Source organism: Callorhinus ursinus, unplaced genomic scaffold, assembly GCF_003265705.2.
Source record: "Callorhinus ursinus isolate GAN/ISIS: 27379988/994484 unplaced genomic scaffold, GSC_fseal_2.0 scaffold78, whole genome shotgun sequence".
Lineage (NCBI taxonomy): Eukaryota > Metazoa > Chordata > Mammalia > Carnivora > Otariidae > Callorhinus > Callorhinus ursinus.
The window spans coordinates 270,269-296,549 of NW_027397140.1; the positions used below are offsets into that span (position 1 = coordinate 270,269).

General features: G+C 39.9%; 1 protein-coding gene across 3 annotated transcripts in view; it reads right to left on the reverse strand.

The window, feature by feature from the left end:
• The window catches only part of NIPA2 (NIPA magnesium transporter 2), a 32,758-nt gene extending 7,858 nt beyond the window's left edge, over positions 1-24,900 (reverse strand). Inside the window, exons 1-6 of one of the 3 annotated variants that reach the window (XM_025852109.2) lie at positions 24,622-24,900; positions 23,734-23,866; positions 13,006-13,237; positions 11,480-11,536; positions 6,875-6,965; positions 5,427-5,587 (exon numbers count right to left, since the gene is read on the reverse strand). In XM_025852109.2, coding sequence (XP_025707894.1) covers positions 5,427-5,587; positions 6,875-6,965; positions 11,480-11,536; positions 13,006-13,144 — 448 coding nt within the window. In that variant the 5' untranslated portion in view covers positions 13,145-13,237; positions 23,734-23,866; positions 24,622-24,900. Of the gene's footprint in view, positions 1-5,426; positions 5,588-6,874; positions 6,966-11,479; positions 11,537-13,005; positions 13,238-23,733; positions 23,867-23,964; positions 24,089-24,621 lie in introns of those variants that run through there. The other 2 variants (XM_073887394.1, XM_073887395.1) reach the window with 2 other exon arrangements.
• Positions 24,901-26,281: the final 1,381 nt, after the last annotated feature.

The window sequence follows — 26,281 nt, forward strand, 5'->3', positions numbered from 1 at the left end:
AAACATTTCAAGAAGAATTAATACCTATTTTTCTGAAACTGTTCCAAAAAATAGAAATGGAAGGAAAACTTCCAAACTTGTTTATGAGGCCACCATTACCTTGATCCTCAAACCAGACAAAGACCCCATCAAAAAGGAGAATTACAGACCAATATCCTTGATGAATATGGATGCAAAAATTCTCACCAAAATTCTAGCCAACAGGATCCAACAGTATATTAACAGGATTATTCACCACGACCAAGTGGGATTTAGCCCTCGGCTGCAAGGTTGGTTCAATATGCACAAATCAATCAATGTGATACAATACATTAGGAAAAGAAAGAAGAAGAACCATATGATCCTCTCAATAAGATGCAGAAAAAGTATTTGAAATTTTTCAAATAAGTACAGCATCCTTTCTTGATCAAAACTGGGATAAAAGGTACATACCTCAATATCATAAAAGCCATCTATGAAAAACCCACAGCAAATATCATTCTCAATGGGGAAAAACTGAGAGCTTTCCCCCTAAAGTCAGGAACATGTCCACTCTCACCACTGCTATTCAACATAGTATTAGAAGTCCTAGCCACAGCAATCACACAACAAAAAGAAATAAAAGGCATCCAAATAGGCAAAGAAGAAGTCAAACTCTCACTCTTTGCAGATGATATGATACTGTATGTGGAACACCCAAAAGACTCCACCCCAAAACTGCTAGAACTCATACAGGAATTCAGTCAAGTGGCAGGATATAAAATCAATGCACAGAAATCAGTGGCATTCCTATACACCAACAAGACAGAAGAAAAAGAAATTAAGGAGTCGATCCCATTTACAATTGCACCCAAAACCATAAGATACCTAGGAATAAATTTAACCAAAGAAGCAAAGAATCTGTACTCAGAAAACTATAAAATACTCATGAAAGAAATTGAGGAAGACACAAAGAAATGGAAAAACATTCCATGCTCATGGATTGGAAGAAGAAATATTGTGAAGATGTCAACGCTACCTAGAGCAATCTACACATTCAATGCAATCCCCATCAAAATACCATCCACTTTTTTCAAAGAAATGGAACAAATAATCCTAAATTTTGTATGGAACCAGAAAAGACCCTGAATAGCTAGAGGAAAGGTGAAGAAGAAAAGCAAAGCTGGCAGCATCACAATTCCAGACTTCAAGCTCTATTACAAAGCTGTAATACATCAAGACAGTATGGTACTGACACAAAAACAGACACATAGATCAATGGAACAGAATCGAGCCCAGAAATGGATCCTCAACTCTATGGTCAACTAATCTTTGACAAAGCAGGAAAGAATGTCCAATGGAAAAAAGACAGTCTCTTCAACAAATGGTGTTGGGAAAATTGGACAACCACATGCAGAAGAATGAAACTGGACCATTTCCTTACACCACACACAAAACTAGACTCCACATGGTTGAAAGACCTAAGTGTGAGACAGGAGTCCATCAAAATCCTAAAGGAGAACACAGGCAGCAACCTCTTCGACCTCAGCTGCAGCAACTCTTCCTAGAAACATCACCAAAGGCAAGGGAAGCAAGGGCAAAAATGAACTATTGGGACCTCATCAAGATAAAAGCTTTTGCACAGCAAAAGAAACAGTCAACAAGCCAAAAGACAACCGATAGAATGGGAGAAGATATTTGCAAATGACATATCAGATAATGGGCTAGTATCCAAAATCTATAAAGAACTTCTTGGGCGCCTGGGTGGCTCAGTCGGTTAAGCGACTGCCTTCGGCTCAGGTCATGATCCTGGAGTCCCGGGATCGAGTCCCGCATCGGGCTCCCTGTTCAGCAGGGAGTCTGCTTCTCCCTCTGACCCTCCCCCCCTCTCTCATTCTCTCTCTCTCAAATAAATAAATAAAATCTTTAAAAAAAAAAAAAAGAACTTCTTAAAACTCAACACCCAAAGAACAAAAGATCTAATCAAGAAATGGGCAGAAGACATGAACAGACATTTTTCCAAAGAAGACATCCAAATGGCCAACAGAGACATGAAACAGTGCTCAACATCGCTCGGCATTAGGGAAATCCAAATCAAAACCTCAATGAGAGACCACCTCACACCAGTCAGAATGGCTAAAATTAACAAGTCAGGAAACGACAGATGTTGGCAGGGATGTGGAGAAATGGGAACCCTCCTACACTGTTGGTGGGAATGCAAACTGGTGCAGCCACTCTGGAAAACAGTACGGAGGTTCCTCTAAAAGTTGAAAATAGAGCTACCATACGACCCAGCAACTGCACTAGTGGGTGTTTACCCCAAAGATACAAATGTAGGGATCCGATGGGTACGTGCACCGCGATGTTTATAGCAGCAATGTCCACAATAGCCAAACTATGGAAATAGCCAAGATGTCCATCAACAGATGAATGGATAAAGAAGATGTGGTGTGTGTGTGTGTGTGTGTGTGTACACACACACACACACACACACACAATGGAATAATATGCAGCCATCAAAAGGAATGAAATTTTGCAATTTGCAACAACGTGGATGGAGCTGGAGAGTGTTATGCTGAGCGAAATAAGTCAATCAGAGAAAGACATGTATCATATGACCTCACTGATACGAGAAATTCTTCGTCTCAGGAAACAAACTGAGGGTTGCTAGAGTGGTGGGGGGTGGGAGGGACGGGGTGGCTGGGTGATAGACACTGGGGAGGGTATGTGCTATGGTGAGCGCTGCGACTTGTGCAAGACTGTTGAATCACAGATCTGTACCTCTGAAACAATACTTTATATGTTTAAAAAAAAAAAGGAGAAGAAGAAGATATGAGGGGAAGAATGAAGGGGGTAAATCGGATTGGGAGATGAACCATGAGAGATGATGGACTCTGAAAAACAAACTGAGGGTTCTAGAGGGGAGGAGGTGAGAGGATGGGTTAGCCTTGTAATGGGTATTAAGGAGGGCACGATCTGCATGGAGCACTGGGTGTTATATGCATACAATGAATCATAGAACACTACATCAAAAACTAATGATGTAATGTATGGTGATTAACATAATAAAAAAAACAATAAAAATACTATTAATAAATCCTCAGAGAGACAATGATGAAATACCAGAGCAAAGCAGCTGGAACTTGAAAGGTAAAAATCTGGAGAAAAAGATAAGGTCAACACTCACCTCTGTTTTCTCCCTTGTGATGACTGCCAGTTCTAGAGCAGGGAATAAGGATGGGCATCAAGACTAGCAGAAAGTGGTGACCTGGAGCTTGCGGAAGTTTCAGTAGACTAGGTAAAAATACAAACTTCAAATTTTGGGCTGCCTAAGCAGCTGGGAAACAAGGGGCCAAGATTCCAGAAAGGAAGGAATTGAGAAGTTGAGCCCAAATTTGTGTGTGCAATTCCCCTTAAGGTATTTGTGGGCCCAGAAGCTGTACGTGCCTAGGTCTGAGAAACCAAGTAGACAGCCTGGTGAAAATGCCAGGGAGCTGAGTGAAGACACCTGCAGTCTTGGAATGCTGACACAGACACTGCCATTCAAAGTTCACCCAGGTGGAGGGTCCAGGTAAACATCCCAGGCTATCAGTTGAGAGAAAGAAGGGCTATGATTAAGAACACAGGCAAAATGAAAGGAAACCAGCCTCAACAAAGAGTGAAGCAACACTTCAAGTTAAAGGTGATCTGCTGTACTCGTATCTGCCCAACAGAAGAAATTTAGGTTCTTTCTGAAAGAATAAAACATCACTTAGTGGCTTTATACCTTTTTTTTTTTAAAGATTTTATCCACCCATTTGACAGAGAGATAGTAAGAGAGGGAATACAAGCAGGGGGAGTGGGAGAGGGAGAAGCAGGCTTCCCGTTGGGCAGGGACCCTGATGCGGGGCTCGATCCCAGGACCCTGGGATCATGACCTGAGCTGAAGGCAGACGCTTAACGACTGAGCACCCCAGGCGCCCCGAACCTTTACGCTTTTTAATATTCTATGTCCAGCATTTAATCAAAACTGCCGAAAGACAAAACTAAATGACTAAAAAGAAAAAGCAGAGCCCAAGAATAATCCTGATATTGAAGTTTGCAGAAAGACTTTTAAATAACCAAGACTCTCTGGGGACTTGCTGCACAATACAACACATGTGGTTGACAATATTGTACTGCACATCTGCAAAATGTTGAGGATGAATTTCACTTTCTTTTTTTTGACACACGCACACACACACACACACACACACACACGCACACAATCAAAAAGCAAAAGCAAGCTCTTGGAAATTAAAAATGTAATAGCAGAAATAAAAACTCAAAAGAAGGGCTGCGAAGACAAAACTGAGGCAATCTCCCAAAAGGCAGAACTAAAAGGAAAAAGCGGTAAAAATGGGAGAAAATATATATATAAGAAAAGTCATTGTATATTTCAGGAGGTCCAATCAACAGAAGAGTGAGAAGAATTTCAGGAAGAGAAAACCAAGAATATCAAAGAACAAATCTGATTTCCTAGAATAAGATACATATTTCCAAATTTTAAAAAATCCATCAAGTACCTAGCACAATGGATAAAAATTAGCCCACATCTAGGTACCTTAGTGGTAAATTTCAGATGATGAGGGCAAAGAGGACATCTTAAAGGTTGCTAAAGACAAAATACGGGTCACATATAAAAGATAAAAATCAACTGTGTTGGAAGTGAGAAGACAATGAGGTCACATGGATTAAAGACATTTTTATATATACAAGGTCTTAAAAAGTCTCATCTCTTCTGTGCCTTTCTTTTCTCCTACAATAGTGGCTCCAACCATAATGAAGGAGCAAACCCAGGATTCAGAGCCAAGAAAAAAGAGAAAATGAAGGGGATCCTTCAGGATGCTCATGAAGCAAAGTCCACAATGACAAATGTGCTGGCGGCTCAAGATACCAGTTTGGACTAAAGCCAAATAAGACTCTGGGAATATTTCCAGAAGAGATGAAACTGCAGAATACCTAATGTGTTTGAAATTACTGAGGGTAGAATTAAGACCAATGGAGAAGAGTTTCAGGATGGATTGATAAAGTCATAGAAAAGTTATCAAACAAGATCATTATCAGTTAAGAAAATACATAAATCAAACAAGGAAGGAAAAGTAGTTGTATCATATGTCTACGCTGGGAATAAAAGTTATATAGTGATTATAATGTAAATAAATCATTTAAACAAAGCCAGGTAGACACAGTAGGTTGCAAATATAATAGATGATGCGTAAAGCCAAAGAAAATAACAGCAGTATAAGCATGTTATTTAGAGACACAGAGTTAAAAAACAAAATAAACAAGGCGTCTGGGGCTGGTGGGAGAGGAAAATGACCATTATTTCTCATAATAAGCCATGCAGAACAATTTGCCTCTATACATGCACATAAAATTTTGGTTAAAATAAAAACTAAATTAGAAAGTAAAATAGTAAGACTGATAAAGCTTTTCTTGTTTCTTACCTGGATCTCCCAGCTTGTGGGACATTTCATTTAAAGTCTCAATTTCCTCTTCTTTGGGAGCATGAATGACCATAACTGTAGATCCTAGAATACTTAGCAAACATCCAATTTTCCCATGAAGATTAAGTCTTTCATTTAGGAAGTATGAAGAAAGAATGGCACTAAAATGGGGAAGGGGGTGGTGGAGAACATTAAAATAACCACTTTTCTCATTTTTATGTATTTATTTTTTTTTTAAAAAGATTTTATTTATTTATTCATGAGAGACAGAGAGAGAGAGAGAGAGAGGCAGAGGGAGAAGCAGGCTCCCAAGGAGCGGGGAGCCTGATGCAGGACTCGATCCCAGGACCCTGGGATCATGAACTGAGCCAAAGGCAGATGCTTAACCATCTGACCCACCCAGGCGCCCACTTTTCTCATTTTTAAATATCAACAAAACAAAGAATTTAAATTATTAAAAAACTAAAACACTGTGAACTTGTAAAGATACTTTGGCTTTCAGACAAGGTAAAGAAAAAGCACACTCAAGCATAAAATTAAACTTTCCAGCAAAACAATGGTTTCTTCATACACCAGTTTAGTTACCATATTTCTACCGTAGAAAATCAGTATGAAGTTTACAATAAATGGAGCTGCGGTACAAATTTATAACCTAAGAATCCATGTCCAAACCAATGCTTAAAATTTGCTCAACTTTATCCATACTGGTTGATGCATCCTTCCTATGTGTTCATGTAATTCTATATAATTTGTCTATTAAATTATCAAGTTTTATTACTTTATAACCAGTTTTAACCAAATCTAAAAAATATGTAAACCTATAAATATGACATAGCATACAGAAAATTAAGGGTAAAAGGCGTACCACAATGTATCTTTATATATACAGATTATATAGTATCTTGAAAAACACACACACTATCTTGGGGGGAAACAAAGATTTAAAAAAACCTATCAATCAATCAACTTTGAGAATAGTAACCAAAACCCAAACTTCAATATGGGCTTAGCTGTTTGGGCTAATCATTAAAATGACAGATGAGGTCAGTCTTAAGAGGCACATAACCTTGCACCAACCATTGATTTTCTGTAGGTATAGAAACTGATTTATCACCAACCATCATCTACCAAAGTGTACATGTCTCAAATGATAAGTGTTGTGACAAGTCCAACTTGAAATTTTAAAAAATTGTAATAAAAGTAGAACTATTGCTGGCTCTGAATAGAAGCAAGACAAAGCATAGAAGCATTTTCTCCTACAAATTGACAGCATGCCCATGCACAAAAGATAACCCTTTAAAAGCAAATTACTAAGCAGCTAAAAAAAAAAAGTTCTCTAGATTGTTTAAATGTAAATTATGCTGAGCATGTGTAATTAGATGGCACTGAATGCTTTATGGGCTAATCTACTAACTACTATTCCTACACACGAAGCATAGCATCCTTACCTTACTAGTACGCTGAGAGCTCCTAACGGAGTCACTAGGGTGGCTGGTGCAAAGGCATATGCAGCAAAGTTGGCCACCTCACCTGCTCCCACTTGGAGATAGACAACAAAAGAAAACTCAGAACAAATCACTCAAAATGGAAATGCCGAATTTCATTTTCATATACAGTTGACACTTGAACTTATTTTTTTAAATATTTTATTTATTTGACAGAGAGAGAAACAGCAAGAGAGGGAACACAAGCAGGGGGAGTGGGAGAGGGAGAAGCAGACTTCCCACAGAGCAGGGAGCCCAACGCAGGGCTTGATCCCAGGACCCTAGGATCATGACCTGAGCCAAAGGCAGACGCTTAATGACTGAGCCACCCAGGCGCCCCCTGACCCTTGAACTTAACAGGAGTTTAAACTTGAAGCATCTATTTACGTGTGGATTTTTTACAGCACTGTAAATGTATTTTGTATGATTTTCTTTTCTCTAGTTTATTGTTTGGATACATAAAACATACAAAGTATGTGTTAATCAACTATGTTATTGGTTAAGGCTTCTGGTCAATAATATGCTAATAGTAAAGTTTTTGAGGAGTCAAGAGTTATATGCAGATTTTCAACTGCACAGGGGGTCACTGCCCATAAGTCCCATGTTGGTGAAGAGTCAAATGTATACATATATTTTTTATATGCTACTTCAACTGTATTTAGTAATTTCTTTATTTTCTCCCATCTACTCATAAGGGTTCTCCCGTAAATTATCAACATTAGAACAGAATCCAAGCCAATTAGAAATAATACAAATCTGTAATTTTAACGGAAGAGATCCAATTTATGCTTACATATATTTTTTTAAAAATTTTAATAAAGGGGCGCCTGGGTGGCTCAGTCATTAAGGGTCTGCCTTTGGCTCAGGTCATGATCCCAGGGTCCTGGGATCAAGCCCCGCATCAGGCTCCCTGCTCAGTGGGGAGCCTGCTTCTCCCTCTCCCACTCCCCCTGCTTGTGTTCCTGCTCTTGCTGTCAAAAAACTAAATCTTTAAAAAATTTTTTAATAAATCCTATCACAACAAACACAAATCAATTGAAAGCAGCTAAAACTGTGTGAAAGCACTTCTCCCAAGTCTTTTTCACTAGTTTTTTCTTTTTAAACCCAACTCTTATATTCAAAAGACATCCTTAGGTACCTACAATGTGCCAGATGCTATTCTAGAATCAGGAAATACAGCAGTAAGCAAAACAAAAATACTGTTCTCCTGGGCACCTGGGTGGCTCAGTCGATTAAGTGTCTGCCTTTGGCTCAGGTCATGATCCCAGTATCCTGGGATGGAGTCCTGCATCCAGACTCCCTGCTCAGCGGGAGTTGGCTTCTCCCTCTCCCTCTGCCCCTCCCCTCACTCTCTCTCTCTCATGCTCTCTAAATAAAAATCTTAAAAAATAAAAATTAAAAAAAAATACTGTTCTCCTAAAAACTTATATTTCAGTGAGGGAAAATAGGCAAAATACACATGTCAAGTGGTTAACCATGCAGTGTAGAAAGGAATGGAGTGCTGGTGAAGGCAGGCTCATGGTGCCAGGCAAGGGCACTCTGATGGAAAACTTTTGAGCAGTCTGGTATGAAGTGAAGTATTTACTTGTAGCTATCTGGGGGAAGAATATCCCAATCAGGAGAACAGCAAGTATAAGCCTTTGACAAGACACGCAAGGTCTGGCATGTCTGAACAGCAAGGAAGACAAGGATGGTTCCAGCAGAATGAGCAAGGGGAAGAGCAGCCCTGGAGTCAGAAGTAGCCAGGGCCATATGCTACACAACCTTTGTGAATCCTGATACAGATTTCATCTGAATTGAAAAGCCACTGGGGAATCTTACGCAGGGGAGGGATGGGATCTCATAGAAAGATCACTTATGGTTACTGTATTTTCCAAAATGGTTATACCAAATTTCACTTAGCAGAGTATGAGAGCTCCCTTTGTCCCACTTGATACTGTCAGATTTCAAAGTTTGCTAATCTGGGGTGCCCGGGGGGGCTCAGCCGTTAAGCGTCTGCCTTTGGCTCAGGTCATGATCCAAGGGTCCTGGGATCGAGGCCCGCATCAGGCTCCCTGCTCGGCGGGAAGCCTGCCTCTCCTTCTCCCACTCTCCCTACTTGTGTTCCCTCTCTCACTGTCTCTGTCAAATAAAGAAAAGTGAGGGGGAAGGGGGCAGAGAATTCTGAAGCAGACTCCCCCACATTCTTACTGCTACTTCGCCCACATTCACTCCCACTACTTCGCCCACATTCACTCCCTTGCTATTCTTGCCTCTTTAACGTCACCTTCAGGCTTTAATAATCCAGTGCAGTATTTAAAATAAAGCACTCCAAAATTTAGCACCTTAAAACAAAAGCCGTATTTTCTGTTGGTCAAGACTTCATGGTTTCTCATAGTTTCTGTTGGTCGACTTCAAAAAGAGATCATTAAGTTCTTCTCACTGAGGGTTTTTTAAGAGGTCGACAGTCAAAGATAGAGGTTGGGGCTGCAGTCATCTGAAGGTTGGATTGGAACTGAAGAACACAACCAAGGTGGCTTAGTCACATGACTGACAAGTTGGTACTGGCTATAGCCTGGGAATCTTCTTCAGGCTGTGGGCATGTCCTAACACTACTACAGCTGGTTTCCCTCAGAGTAGGCATTGAAGCAATCAAGGTAAAGCCACAATGCCTTTGGTGACTTAGCCTTAAAGTCACACATCATCACTTTGTTTTTTTAAAAGATTTTATTTGACACGGGGTGGGGGGAGCAAGCACAAGCAGGGGGAGCAGCAGGGAGAGGAAGAAGCAGGCTCCCCGCTGAGAAGGGAACCCCGATCCCAGGACCCTGGGATCAGGAATGGAGCCAAAGGCAGCTGCTAAACCAACTGACTGAGCCACCCATGTGACCCATTATCACTTCTTTTACATTCTAAGTTCATACCAGGCCAGCATTAATTCAATGTGAGAGGGATTATAAGAAGGTGTGCATACCAGGGGGTGAGAATCCTTGTGGGCTATCTTGCAGATTGCCTATCACATTTCAACAGGCTAGGCATGGTCTGCCTCATGGACTTCACATTTACTGTTTCCTCCTGCTTAAAATGTTCCTCCCCCAAATATCCATATGGCTAACTCCCTCACTTTACATCTTTTAATCAAATACTGAGTAAGATCTGCCCTGGTCCCCTTTTCTAAAATATAAGGGAACTGTCATAGCCTCCCATCTAAAATGTAAACCTATCTATCCTTCATGTTACATCCCTTCCCTACTTTATTCCTAGCAAATGTTAGTATTTATCACTAACATACACATTTTAATGTATTTATCTAGTTTATTATTTGCTTCCATCTAGAATGTTGTCTCATGTGGGTAAGGATTTTTCTGTTTGTTTGAATAGTTTTATCTCCAGCACCCAGAGTAACACTTGGCATACCATAAAAGATCAATAAATATTTGTTGAATGAATAGTCAAATCAGTCTCTTCGTTATTTCAACTGCTCTTAAGCTTATAGAGAACATTTGCATAATTTAATCCTGAATACTTTGAAGGTTTGGTGTCTTAAGAATCATTTTTCTATGTACCTTTTTAAAGGTAATCATCAAAATAAGCATAGACTCTCTTATCGAATGCATACCTCCTTTCCTTTAAAAAAAAAAGATTTCATTTATTTATTTGAGAAAGGGCACAAGTAGGGGGAGTTGGCAGAGGGAGAGGGAGAAGCAGGCTCCCCACTGAGCAGGGAGTCCTATGCTGGGGGTGTGGGGGTGTGGGGTCCACATGATCCCAGGAACGCAGGATCACAAACAACCCCAGCCAAAGGCAGACACTTAACCAACTGAGCCACCCAGGCTCAAACTTCCAAAATCCAAAATTCCAATTTGTAATGAAAATCAATGAAGGGGGAGGAATTAAAAACAGGATATTTTACTTTCAAAGTTACCTTTTTTTTTAAAGATTCTATTTATTTATTCATGAGAGACAGAGAGAGAGGGAGGCAGAGGGAGAAGCAGGCTCCACACTGAGCAGGGAGCCCAATGTGGGGCTCGATCCCAGGACCCCAGGATCATGACCTGAGCCGAAGGCAGATGCTTAGCTAACTGAGCCACCTAGGCGCCCCTCAAAGTTACCTTCTTAAACTGAGAATTTTAAAAAACACATATATCAGACATTTTAATCAGACAGGTAAAAGAAAGTCTTCTCATTCAAATTAAACTATTAAACTGCTAAATGACTTTTACTGGCTTAAATTTTATATATTTTGAGTACTGTTCATTAAAAAAGCAAGGATTTATTTAAAATTTTAAAAAGTGCTAGGGGCACCTTGGTGGCTCAGTCGGTTAAGCAAACTCTTGACTTTGGCTCAGGCTGTGTGATCTTGGGGTGCTGGGATTGAGCCCAGCATCAGGCTCCGTGCTCAGTGGGGAGTCTGCTTCAGGGTTCTCTGCCCCTCTCTCTCCCTCACTTTCTCTCTCTCCAGAACAGATGAATCTCAAAAAAAAAATTAAATAAATAACAAAATGTGCTAGTAATATGAGGCTGTATTAGTATATGCAAATACTTTAACATACAACTATAGTATTTCCTTGAAATATTCTATATACATACTTGATAGCAATCCAGCCCACCACAACCATTCTTTAAGATATGCATGGCCACCTTGACCTGTGAATGAAAAAATATTTCACTTTTTTGGAAGATTAGACTCTTATAAATTTATGACAACTATTAGCAATGACAGATTTTGAAATATCTCATTTGTTGATTATTACTTTGAATAAAGGTTCCATCATGACTGTATAAGGGGATTTCTAAAATAATCTTTTTATGATTATCTTAGAAAAAGGGATGAGGATCATGATAATGTTAAAATTTTTAGGTGTGCACTATACTGTTCAGTATACTATACTGAAGGAATTAAATCAATCCTTATATTCGGTCTATACGTCACTCTTTTGTTTTGTGAACTCAGCTTCAATAACAGTAAAGAAAATGAACCAGTAAGAAGTAACCCAACTTCAAATAAATTAGTCTGAATGTGGATAAGCCATTATAGGTGTGGGTTAGTCCCACTTATGAGGCAGTAACCTTGGAGAAAGGGGTTTTATATTGACCATACATAAAAAGATTGAGCATTCATCAGTCGAGCTGCCAAGATGCTCATCTCCCTACTTGACTTTCCTCCCCCCAAAATTAATAAAATCAGGAATTAATTGGTACTTAAGCCATTGTCCAAAAGAAAAAGCCAATGCAAATTAACCCTCTGACAAGCATATCTATCATGGACAATGAGAGTACCTGCCTTAAGACAAGAATGAGGAATATACTTGTTCAAACAGCATATGCTAGTACTTTCTCCTCTGCCCACTAACCTCTAACAGAGGCTACTATTTTAAGATTGATTAGCTCTGGCCATAAAGATGGCACAGGAAAGAGGGAGAAAGTGATTTATTTTTTTACTGTCAAAGCAGGTCTTCCTATGAGGTCAGAACCAGGTCTAGAACTAAAGCAGAGGCTGAATAATGGAACATGACCAGAATGCAAAATAATGCTGTCATGAATGCACCAAATGAAGTCAGAGTGGGGTTTAATCATATTGAGTATCCCCCAAGGTCTCGTGACTCGTCAGTAGTTTCTGGGGAAATAACCTATACCACCCTTCAGAAAATCACGGAACAGAATACTCTTTAACCACAGTAAGCCTTCTCTTTCCTTCCTGCCAATTTGAGATCATCATGAAAAATGTCTTAAGGTAAAAGTAAAACTTCTATTATTCTAGACAAAAAATCCTAGCCTTCAGTAACATTCTGATTCTATTCATAAGCCCTTACTTCCTTCACTGCAGACATCAAAATTTAAAGATAAGGCTGGATGCCAATTGGGCCTTGGTCGCTATTTCCACTTTGATAATAATTGCAGGAGTTAATAGGTAGCTTATTTTGACATTGTCTCACTTTTAATTTTTCTCATTATAAAACTGATGTTTGATTCTCTATAAAGATTCACAAGGCTTGCATAGTTCAAAGTATGGAATATACTAACTAGGAATAAAGATATGGTTGTCTACCATCAAAGAACCCAAGTACACAAGCACACACATATGTCATTTTACAGTCACATAGGGCACAGCCTACCTGCTCTCATGGAGCCTTTCCTGGCAAGTCGCAGAAGACCTTTTTTTTTCAAAATGAAACTCCCGCCAATGAAAATGCTGGAGCTCATAGCCAATCCCAGACCAATGTAAAAGTCATATTTTCCACGCCCCTGGATCATTTCGTTTGTTACTAAAGAAGTTCTTGTGAGTCACATTGATCACAAAACAGAGAAACCACTGGTGCTGGAGGCAGGATTATGCAATCTTCAAATCTAAACAATGCAAAACAAAACGAGATTTTTTAATAGAATGATCATGATAGTCCATATGCAATTCAAAATTGTACTCTACTTCTCTTCTTATAAAGGAATATTTTCATTACTACCACTGATAATATATTTACTATTTATAATTTACCACCTATGTAAAATTATATTTCTTATAGTTATGGGAAAAGATGGGATCATGATATAAAGCCATACTTAAAAACCAAACTCACAGAATCAGAAAACAGACTGGTGGCTACCAGAGGCAGGGGTAGAGGTATGACAAAAATGGGTGACAGGGGTAGAGAGGTGACAGAAATGGGTGAAGGTGGCCAAAAGATATAGTTAAAAATAAGTTTGGGGATGTAATGTAGAGCATAGTGACTATAGTTAACAGTACTGTATTATATATTTGAAAATGGCTTAGAGAGATCTTAAAAGTTCTCATCACAAAAAAATAAATTTGTAATGTGTGATATTAACTGAAATTATTGTGGTGATCATTTTAAAATATATAAACATATAATCATTATGTTGCTTTCCTTAAGCTAATGCAATGTTATATGTCAAGGGCATCTGGGTGGCTCAGTTGTTTAAGCGACTGCCTTCCGCTCAGGTCATGATCCCGGAGTCCAGGTATCAAGTCCTGCATCGGGCTCCCTGCTTAGCAGGGTGTCTGCTTCTCCCTCTGACCCTCCCCGCTCTCATGCTCTCTCACTCTCTAATAAACTAATAAAAAATCTTTTTAAAAAAAGTTGTATGTCAAGAATAACTCAATAAAACTGAAAAAATAAAAATAAAACTACTTTTATATGCCAATACTAAATATAAAATTTAAATTTTAAATAAAATTTTAAATAAAATTTAAAATTTAAATTGGTTTTGTAAACTCTAGCTTCATATTTAAATATTCCGAGTCTTAGTTGACAGTCCCTAGTAACAAAACTTTGCTGTTAAGAAAAAAAATTCTACAGAATGAAAATCAGGCATGAAAATATACAAATCTAGTTTAATACATTTACCAATTTCACGTGTCCTTTTTGAATAATCTATACAGAGAAACTCGGAGTTTTCTCATGCATACACTTTCTCCTTAGAATCTATGTAGACAAACTCCTTCTATCAGCCAGCATTACCCTGATCCCAAAGCCAGGCAAAGACCCCATCAAAAAGGAGAATTACAGACCAATATCACTGATGAACATGGATGCCAAAATACTCAACAAGATCCTAGCCAAAAGGACCCAACAGTACATTAAAAGGATTATTCACCATACCCAGTGGGATTTATTCCTGGGATGCAAGGAGGGTGGTTCAACATTTGCAAATCAATCAATGTGATAGAGAACACATAGATAAGAAAAGAAAAGAACCACTGGATCCTCTCAATTGATGCAGAAAAAGCATTTGACAAAATACAACATCCTTTCCTGATTAAAACTCTTCAGAGTGTAGGGATAGAGGGAACATTCCTCAATATCATAAAAACCATCTATGAAAAGCCCACAGCAACTATCATTCTCAATAAGGAAAAGCTGAAGGTTTTTCCCTTAAGGTCAGCGACATGACAGGGATGCCCACTTTCACCACTATTGTTCAATATAGCACTAGAAGTCCTAGCATCAGCAATCAGACAACAAAAAGAAATAAAAGGCATCCAAATTGGCAAAGAAGAAGTCAAACTCTCTCTCTTCCCAGATGACATGATACTTCATGTGGAAAACCCAAAAGACGTGCCCAAATTACTAGAACTCATACAGCAATTCAGCAATGTGTCAGGATACAAAATCAATGCACAGAAATCAGTTGCTTTCTTATACACTAACAATGTAATGGTAGAAAGAGAAATTAAGGAACTAATTCCACTTACAACAGCACCAAAAACCGTAAGATACCTAGGAATAAACCTAACCAAAAAGTAAAAGATCTATACTCTAGTAACTACAGAACACTCATGAAAGAAGTTGAATAAGACACAAAAAGATGGAAAAACATTCCATGCTCATAGACTGGAAGAATAAACATTGTTAAAATGTCTATGCTACCCAGAGCAATCTACACTTTCAGTGCCATCCCTATTAAAATACCATTGGCATTTTTCAAGAAGCTGGAACAAATAATCCTAAAATTTGCATGGAACCAGAAAAGACCCCGAATCGCCAAGGGAATGTTGAAAAAGAAAAACAAAGCTGGGGGCATCACGTTGCCTGACTTCAAGCTATATTACAAGGCTGTGATCACCAAGACAGCATGATACTGGCACAAAAACAGACATATAGACCAATGGAACACAACAGAGAGCCCAGAAATGAACCCTCAACTCTATGGTCAACTAATCTTTGAAAAATCAGGAAAAAATACCCAATGGAAAAAAAAGTCTCTTCAATAAGTGGTGCTGGGAAAACTGGACAGCTACATACAGAAGAACGAAACTGAACCATTCTTACACCATACACAAAGATAAACTCAAAATGGATGAAAGACCTCATTGTGAGACAGGTATCCATCAAAATCCTAGAGGAGAACATAGGCAGTAACCTCTTTGACATCAGCCACAGTAACTTCTTTCAAGACACGTCTCCAAAGGGAAACAAAAGCAAGAATGAATTTTTGGGACTTCATCAAGATAAAAAGCTTCTGCACAGCAAGGAAACAGTCAACAAAACTAAGAGGCAACCCACAGAATGGGAGAAGATATTTGCAAGCCACATTACAGATAAAGGGTTGATATCCAAGATCCATAAAGAACTTCTCAAACTCAACACTCAAAAAACAAATAATCCAGTCAAAAAATGAGAAGACATGTACAGACACTTCTCCAAAGAAGACAAATGGCTAACAGACATATGAAAAAATGCCCAACATCATTGGCCATTGGGGAAATTCAAATCAAAACCACACTGAGATAGCACCTTACACCAGTTAGAATGGCAAAAATTAACAAGGCAGGAAACAACAAATGTTGGCAAGGATGTGGAGAAAGGGGAACCCTCTCACACTGTTGGTAGGAATGCAAGCTGGTATAGCCACTCTGGAAAACAGTATGGAGGTTCCTCAAGATGTTAAAAATAGAGCTACCCTACAACCCAGCAATTGCACTACTAGGTTTTTACCCCAAAGACACAGATGTAGTGAAAAGAAGGGCCATATGCACCCCAATATTCATAGCAGCAATGTCCACAATAGCCAAACTGTGGAAGGAGCCAAGACGCCCTTCAACAGATGAATAAAGATGTGGTCCATATATACGATGGAATATTATTCAGTCATCAGAAAGGATGAATACCCACCATTTGCAACGACATGGATGGAACTGGAGGGGATCACGCTAAGTGAAATAAGTCAAGCAGAGAAAGACAATTATCATATGGTTTCACTCATATTTGGAACACAAGGAATAGCATGGAAGACCATAGGGAAAACTGAAGGGGGAGAAATCAGAGAGGGAAACAAACCATGAGAGACTATGGACCCTGGGAAACAAACGGAGGGTTTCAGAGGGGAAAGGGGTGACAGGTATTAAGGGCATGGGTCATGATGAGCACTGGGTGTTATATGCAACTTATGAATCACTGAACACTATACAAAACTAATGATGTACTATACAGTGGCTAACTAAACATAATAAAAATAAATAAAAAATTCTCTTTCACTCATTAAATAAAAGAAATCTATGTAGATATAAGCAGATGGTAATTTATTTCTTATTTAGCCTATTTGGGGGTGTGCAGAGAAAAGACAGCTCTCATATCATTTTGTTAGCAGAGGATGATGATTCTAGCAGACAAATGTTTGCCAAGGTACAAGTGTGATACTGGTGGACTTTTCAGAGAACATGAGGACTACTGACCTAGAAGGCTCAAGCCACAAGACCAGACGGGGAGGCAGAGGCTTACCAAAGACTGCACATTTTTGTTTTCAAATGGCCAACTCATGAACTCTACTGCAAAGTGTAGAAAGCAGAGGTTTCTCTGCAACAAAGTTTATGATTGGTTATAACTAACTGTCAGCCCAACTTTCTGGTATTTTCAGTACCACTTTTTAACTACTGAGTTCCAGAACTAATCTGCAATTCAGTAGGATACTCACACATTAACCCTTGCTGACTAGCCAAGTTTTTCTATTCTTCAGGTTATTAGATTCTGGCCTTTAGCAAAAGCAACTTGCTATTCACCTAGCCCCTCAATTACTTTATCCATTTACTCAAACAGTATTTACCAAACAAATGCTGTGTGCACTAAACATTATGCTAAGCTCTATGGATAAAATAGTGATAGCTAAATTTTAGTCTTCAGTGGGGAGACAAAAGACAGTTAAATAATGGGTGATAATGTTCTGTAACAATGGAAAAAGTATTCCCACTGAGATGACATTGACAAGGAGGCCAGTGTTTAGATTTGCCCATTGAGTCAGGTTATGGTTCCTGGAATACTTCATAAGAACAGTCCTTCCCACCCCACTGATTTGGGGCATGGCCCCGTGGCTTACTTCGGCCAATAGGAGGTAGGTGTGACAGAAGTGCCAAAAGGCCAGTTCTGAGTCTAGATCTAAAGAGGACCTTTATATTTTTGCTTGCCCCTTGGCACCCTTCCATCACATGCAGAGCAAAACACAGTCATCCCTGCTGACCTAAAGACCTGTGAACACAATCATGAATGCTTATTGCTACATGCCACTGGGAGAGCTAACTTACACACCCGAACAGGCTTATTATGGGTAAATGTAAAACTCCCAACAGATTTTTGAAAAACCAAAACTTGTTTGCAGAAATGGGGATCACTGGTAAAGATGGGTGGTAGGCACACCCAAGGGTTGACTGTATTATTCTCTCTACTGTATGTACATGTATGTTTGGACATTTCCATATTAAGGAACTGCAGTGCCCAAGAACTGCAGGGATATCAGGACAGAACCCACTAACAAGGGGCACCTGGGTGGCTCAGTCCATTGGGTGGCCAACTCTTGGTCTTGACTCAGGTCTGATCTCAGGGTCATGAGTTCAGGCCCTGTGGTTGGTGTGGAGCCTACAGGAAGGGTGGGGGGAGGGAGGAAAGAAAGAAAGAAACCACTAACAATCCCAAAAGCAAAGTCACCTCACAACCTACAATAAGATAATGCTGAAACATGGAAAGAAGGTAAAGACACTCAAGTCAGGGAGGTGCTCTGAGTTTTCTATCAGTCACATACAATATGGATGAGATTAACTGTCTACTTGACACTTTCCCAGAATTGATCTCTCTTACAGGTATTTGGAAAAGTATCTCCAACCCTCTTGATGCCAATCCTAAGGCAAGAATATGCGTTCAGGATTCAGGAAAGTCCTAGGTGGGGAATTTAGAGACTCAGTCCTGCCTCCAGCTGGGTGCACAACCTTGGATGAATCACAACCTCAACATATACACTAACAAAAGAGGCTAAACAATCTATAAAGTTACTACTGATTTTTACATTTAAAATAAAATAAACTGTGGTGTCTTTATGTGCCAAACATTGGTAACCTCAAGCCTCAACTTCAGCCTGCCTTTGGAATAATTCTGGACTATGACAATCAGTATGTACAGAGAAATAAACATGCAGGGAAAGGGGGAGGCAGAGAATTTGGGAACAAAATGATTAGCAGCAAGAATTACTTCTATAGACTATAAAAAGATTATGACAAGTGTGTTTACAGTGTTCACTCTAAATGACTGGTTTAACAGTGTTTATGACCCAGTCTCCCTCACTAGACTGCCAGCCCCTAGGCCCCTACATGAATCACCTTTTTAATCCTTTGCACCTAGCTATCTGGCAGTCTCAAAAATATATTTTAATGTTTTCTGGGTTAATACAGATGAATGGAATAATTATAACTGGACCTAAAAATAAAGTTGCATCATTTAGATCAGCATCCTAAAATATAACAGCTGTTTTATGGCCTATAAAACTTGAAAACTGTAAAAAGTTGTTAAAGTATGCTAGGAAGTGTTAGCACTATATACAAGTGAAAACGCAAAGGTAATAGTAATAAAGTCTGGGAAAATGGGAGTAAAGAAACCCAGCTACCAAACACTTCAACCCACTCTGTATTCCAATGACCATGGGTCACCTAAGATTCTTGAAAGCACCCCTTAATGTAAAATCAACTCCTTTAACCATTATCACCATCAAGCAATGTTCTTAATTATCATGCAAATTCTACTGAGGAAGTGACTACCTAAAGTTCCCTGGTCTATAACTCCCTTTTTGAAGGTCTGAAGAAAACAAGCTAAAGTGTAGTCTGAATATTGTTATCAAAAAAATGTAACTTTATTAGCTGCAAAAATGACATCCAGAAACAAGTCAGGTTTATCTACAATTCCAATCCCAGTATAATGATATCCTCACAAATCCAAATTTAGACTTTACTTAACAGAAACCTTTCAAATACCAAATGTGTAACTATTAATTTAGTAATATTTACTTAACACTTAATATTAACTTTCACTAAATGCAAATTATGTACATGTGGTGTAAGGTCTAAAATTAAGACCCAAGCTCCTGGAGGGCTCAGTCAGCAGAGTGTGCCACTCTTGATCTCAGGGTTGTGAACTCAAGCCCCACGTTATGTGTGGAACCTACTTAAAAATAAATAAATCACTCCCGTTAAAAAAATAAAGACCCAATATTATGTGCTGCCTTGACATCTGGTAAAACGGGGAGGGCTTTCAATGGCCTAACCATAAGTTCCCCTCCCCACTCTGCTCCTGCAGATAAGGTCGCAAAGCCAAATAACCTTCCTTGGAGTACCCTGGCTAGCTCAGTCAGTAGAGCCTATGACTCTTGCTCTTGGGGTTGTGAGTTCGAGCCCCACTCTGGGTGTAGAGATTACTTTAAAAAAAGGTCAAATAATCCTTCTTATCATGGAGACCTGGCACAGTTCCTGCTTATCCCTGAGTAGTAGGCTTCAATGCCCTGCCAGACTATAGAATTATTAAAGCAAGACAATCACATTCTGCTGCAGATATCAAGGGGCGCACCTCAACCACGTGTTACTCGAAGCCTACATTCCACAGCAACTCCTTCTTCACTCTGCAGCCCCCCACCCCCACCCTTTGTGGCCCTGTGCAGTGTACTGTGTCCTTCTGCCTGGGCTGAGTGTGATTAATAAACCACCATCACTCTCATGTACCCAGTGTCATGTGCCAAGGGGAGGGAATCCTAGCCCTATGAACAAAGTGAAGAAGAGGTGATTAAAACAATACATTATAATAGAATCTTATTCATTTTATCCTAAAGTCACTGAAAGTTCATTGTTCTTAACTTTATTATGCCTATATATGAATTTTCTCCATATTTATTTTACATAGAATTTCATGATGCTATTTAAAATCTATTTTCTTCTTTTTATCTATTTATTATAGAAAATTTTGAACACACAAAAGTAGACAGAAAGCCTTTTTTGACAGATTGGTCAATACTATGCATATGGTTTTGGAAAGTTGCAACCCTCCTGCTCCCTTCATTTCCCAACACAGGACCATGGCTCCCTTCAGACAAGTGTCATCCCTGCCCAGATACAGCACAGGCCTCCCGTCCTCCTACCCAATACTTAAAGCCTGCTCTTCACTCAAGACCAGGTCACACTCCAAGCTGTGCTACAAACACTTCTTCAATAGCCCAAAGGCATCTCTTTCCTTTGCACTTATTTTTAATCAGCCTTATAAAATTAAACTCTCAATTACTGTCCTATCTTTGAAGATAAACTCTTTAAGGTACTTAAAGACAATGACTTTGGTTCTTTGTGCTGGTTTTCCCACAAAAGGCACACATTTATAGTGGCAAATCTGGTTTATAAGCCTTTACATAATTAAGGTTATTTGTTCACTCATGGAACTGCACTAGTGTGGTGGTAGGCAGATGGGGGGGAGGAAAACAAAGAATTTGCAAACCCTCAAGTTATAAAGCAGTCTTCACCACTAAACTAAGTAAATTAATTTTCTCATTTGTTTGAAAATAGGACATCAGTGTGAATGTCCTAAAAGGAATGAGTTTGTTTCACTATTCTCAGATCTGCTCCCACTCTGTAACTATCAAGGTCAATCACAGCTGGGAGAGCCTAAAACAGATTATCTTTTATTCTTAAGGATTAACTATGAAGTAGGGCCAAGTTTAAGGGCAGCTAAACAAGAAAACTTGCTAAGTTTCACTTCAACTATTTTCCTAAACCAGAGAGGACAAGCTCCAGGTGGTAACCTGCCCATCTTACCTCTCAGGGGTACACAATTGGAAGGACCCATCCCACACTCCTCCCCTCCAGGCTGTTGTTATTACTTATATGTGGTCATCTGTTCATTAAACATATACGGGGCAGCTCTAATGTGCCAAACTTTGGAGTTATAAAGATGATCACAAGTCCCTGCCCTCAAGGATTCCACAGCTGAGTGAACTAAAAATTCTGAAAATGACCCATTTTAATTTTAAACACACTTTTAAAGGCTCTTAGAATTTCTAGCTTATTCTGAATTTTAATTTAATTCTCACAGCTTAGTTTACTAATATTTATGAATATTTATGTTAACTTTCATTAAATACAAGTTACCTTGAAAATGAAATAAATACATCTTAAAATAAAATTCTGAAATTGGCCCATTTTCTTCTAAAACACAGAGAACACATAATTCAAGGAACAGAAAAAATTAGACTAGTATTCTAACATCTATAAGATAAACTGAAATTAAGATTAGCTTTGCAAAATGATTAACAGTAGGCTACACAACTACCAAAGTTAGATAATTTTAAAGAATATACCAACAAAAGTACATTTACAACTTTAAACTTGTCACAGCATTTTTGACATTTCATTTTCACAAAAACTTGAAAGATATGTGGTGAAGGCCCCATGATGAGAAAACAGGCACAAAGATGTTAAGCAACTTCTCCAGCAGCTGGTAGGTAGAAGGACAGGGCTAGAATCCAGGTCTCCTTATTCTCAGCCTTTTGCCTTTCCCACTGGCATCTCCATTTAGTCTCAGAGGTGGAACACAAGCAAGTGGCAGCTCCAACCAGGCTCTCAGGGTAGGTCATCTTCTTCTTCCCCAATCTGCTCCTCCTTGTATTCTGACCGTGGCTTCTCCATCCTCATTACCCAAACTGGATACAAGGGCCAAGAGTGCCAGATGGAGTCTACCTTTGTGAAATACAGCCTTGCACCTCCATGTCTCTCCCAATCCTAATCCAGCTTCAATACATGATGCTGTCACGTTGCTCTATAAAACACATTTGTGCCATCTCATTCTCCTGCTACCCACTGTTTAAAGCTCAAATTTGTAATCTTCTTAAGACCTTTCACTATTTGCTCCAAACCTAACTTTTAAATCTTATTTTCCAATACTCTATTTCACATACCCTGTGTTCCACCCGAAGTCAACACACTGCTGCCATTCTTATTTACTCCTTTTCCTCTTCCATATCTTTATTTACATTATCCCTTTCATCTTTAAGGAGTCAATTCAAAAGGCACCTCCAAAATGAAGCCCTGCTTGAATTCCATAAGCCAGAGTAATCAATCTTTCTGAATTCCCTGGCCTTTAACCTACACTTCTCTTTGGACACTTTTCTAGACTGTATTACAGTTATGTATACGACATATCCCCTTCACTGGGGACAAGTGCTTATCTCATTTATTCAACCAACAAACATCTACATGAATACATACTATGCTCTAGGAATGGGGATACAACAGTGAATAAAACAACCCAAATCACTGCCTTCATGGAGTTTACCTTGTGTTGGAGGTAGGACAAGACAATAAAAATAAGAATATTATATTGGAAGGTGGTAAATACTATGGTTAAGGGCACTGGGGAGTTGGGTTAGGGGACTTCTATTTTAACTAGGCTGGTTAAGAGGCCTAGTGGAGAAGGTAACATTGAGCAAAGGCTTGAAAGAGATGGGAAAAAGAAAAAAGCAGAGAAAAAAATGCAAAGGCAGAGAGGTATGAACTGGTATGCAGTCTTCTAGGAAAAGAAAGGCCACTGTGGCTGACACTGAACAAGGGTAGGTAGGATACCACTGCAGGGTATTTTTATATAAAAGAAATATCCTAAAAACAAGTGTAACTTTTTTATTATTTCTAATAGTAATAGCTACCACTTACTGCACACCTGTGAAACACTGTTCCAGGTAACTGATACACATTATTTCTAATACACCCAATGAGAAGAAGGTATCATTATCCCCACCTTACAACTAAAGAAACCAAACCTCCAAGGGGTTAAATCACATGCAGATGACCACAGAGAAAGTTACACAGCCTGAAATGGAACCTAAGTGTCCACTGGACTCTATTTCTATATGGGCTGCCCACACTGAATGAAAACTTTAGAGCTCTTAATCTTTACTTCTGCTTGGTTTCCACTGTTTTAATTTTTTCCAATCTCTTATTTAGTTAATTATTTTTAAAAACAGTACTTATAAATACTACAGGACCTAAATCTCCAACCCTAATTTAGCAATATTAGTTACAAATTAAAATTTTAACTTACATGTAAGTTTAATATGGTCTCTCTTATGAAAAAAAGTCTGGAAGCAGTTAGAGATGACTTATTCACTTTCATTTCCTTGTAAATACTCTTTATTCTCATTTAAAGTTTTAAACCCTGGCAGAGTAGCTCCGGCCTGGAAAGAAGAAAATACAGAAGTAGGCAAAAGGACTGCATAGTTACTAAATACTTTCCAAAAATTTGGTTACTAGCCTCCATACTCGTTTTACTTACCAACATGAAACCTACTCAACCAAGGACAACATACTGCTTCAACAGACAGCTTACTGCAATGAAACAAAGACCTCTATTTGCTCATATTTCCTTTTATTACTTTAAAAAAAAGTACTAACTAGGCATATGGTATATAACTTCTAGAAACAGAACTAAAACATAGTCCTGTATTAAACAAACTGAAAAACCTCGTGAAGAAACTAAAGAGACACAAATACAAAACTAAACGTATAGTTTTGTACAGTTGTAGGGAGAGGAAAACAGGATTAAGTGACTTTATAAAAGGAAATTAAAACAGTCATGTTCAAAACGTTACGGCCGACTCCTAAGGCTTGTTCAATTGTCAGGAAGTATCTCCGCAATAGTTGAAACGATCTTCTAAAACTCACAACAAAACGAAACTATTTGAATTAGCTTAATGAACACGCGCCCGACACAGACAAGCCAGGCTTCTATGGGATTTAATAGCAATCCAATTCTCGGTGGGATTCCTCGATGCAGAATACGAGGAAAAACCCTTCCATTTCTGAACACACGTATCCCCTGAAGGGCCCCTACCAACCCAAGAACCCAAGACCGGCAGAGTCGCCCACAATTAGCTCCTTCGCGCTTGCCTGAAAGAAAGAAAGAGAAAGAAAGAAAGGGTGGCGACCTCACCCCAATTGGAGGCCGGCCATGCGGCTTCCCCTCCACTAACTGGCCCTGGTCACCTCCGCTTACACGCCCACACAGGCCGCACGGGCCGCCGCCTCTTGAGCTCGCGCGGCCAGCGCCTTCGTCGCCGTACAGAAGGAGGTGAGAGCATCCAGGGCTGCAGCAGTGAGCGCCGCCTCCTCCATGGGGGAGCGCCGAGGAGAACCTACCCCGGACAACCTGCGACCCCCGCCACGGCCGGGACCAAGGACCGTCGCCAAAAGGCTGGGCGCGGCCAAGTGACGCAAGAGACGGCGCGCGCACGCGCGGTGCAGCGCAGCGCAGCGAACCGCCCCGGCGCGCGTTCCTGTGGACTTCCGGTTTCTTTAGCTGGCGCTGGAGAGCGGAGAGGGAAAGCAGGAGGGTGGAGGGCGGGACACGGAGAAGAACTGGAGGCGATATTTTACAAAGTAGGTTAGCCGACCAGGTGATCAAAATTAAAGTACCGTGTGCCGCTTTCTTAAAATGCTAATTCCCACGTGCGGTTAGCGTGTGAAGCTGCATTTAAGCAGTGTCGCTAGAGCTCCCCTAGGGAATAAGTGCTCCGAGAGTGCAAGCGGTGGGCTAGAGCTGGGCTTGGAAGCTGGGGATGGGTCGGGAACACGGAGGGGCGGGGCTCAGTGTAGAGCCCTTTCTTAACCGAAAGCCGGAAAGATGCGTTCTTTGGGCGAGTTAGTGGTTTGGTGAAAGCGCGTCTGGAGACACTTGGAACAGAGATGTATTTTTCATGAAATACGTGGGAAACCTACTGTTAGGCCATCCCGCCTTGGCTTCTCCAATGGAGAACTTCCCTAGGACCCACCATAATGGTTTTCTCTAAAGATTTGTTTATTTTAGAGACAGCGCCCGCGAATGCCCGGCGGGCAGAGGGGTAGGGAGAGGGAAAATCTCAAGCCTATTCCCACTAAACCGGGAGCCCGTCTTGGGGCTTAGCTTCAGGATCCTGAGATCATGACCTGAGCGGAAATCAAGAGTTGGAGGCTCAACCAACTGAGCCACCCAGACACCCCTGTTTCTGTCCATTTTAGAGAAAACCAGGGTGCCTGGGCGGCTCAGTCAGGCTTCAGACCCTTGATTTCTGCTCAAGTAATGATCTCAGGGTCCTGGGATCCTTTGCACTCAGCTGGGAGTCTGCTTGAGAATTCTCTCCCTCTCCCGTTCCTGCAGCTGACTTGCTCTCTCTAAAAATAAATGTCTTAAAAAAATAATAAAATGGACAAAGAGGGCTCATTTCTAGGAAGTGGGGGGAGGGGGAGGGGAGGATGTGTGGGGCGAGGAACAAGCCAGATCTGGAGTGAGGCCTGTTGTTAGTATCTTGGTTACAGGTGCCAAGGTCCTTTGGGTATGTTGTTCCAGTTTCTGAATAGATACAAAAACACTAGTATTGGAAATGTAAATCATGTTGGGTGGGAATATTTTTTAGGTGAATGCTTGTTGAACCAGAAAATACCAAATATAATTTGCTTTTTTCAGACTAATTGGATTAGTTACCAACCTCTGGTTTCATTTTAGGTGACTATGCAGCTACTTATTTATTTATTTATTGCAGCTACTAATTTAAAAGCTTTTAATCTTCTGTGGGCTTGGTAACTAGCCAACCTTGCATTTAGAACTGGCTCAGAGG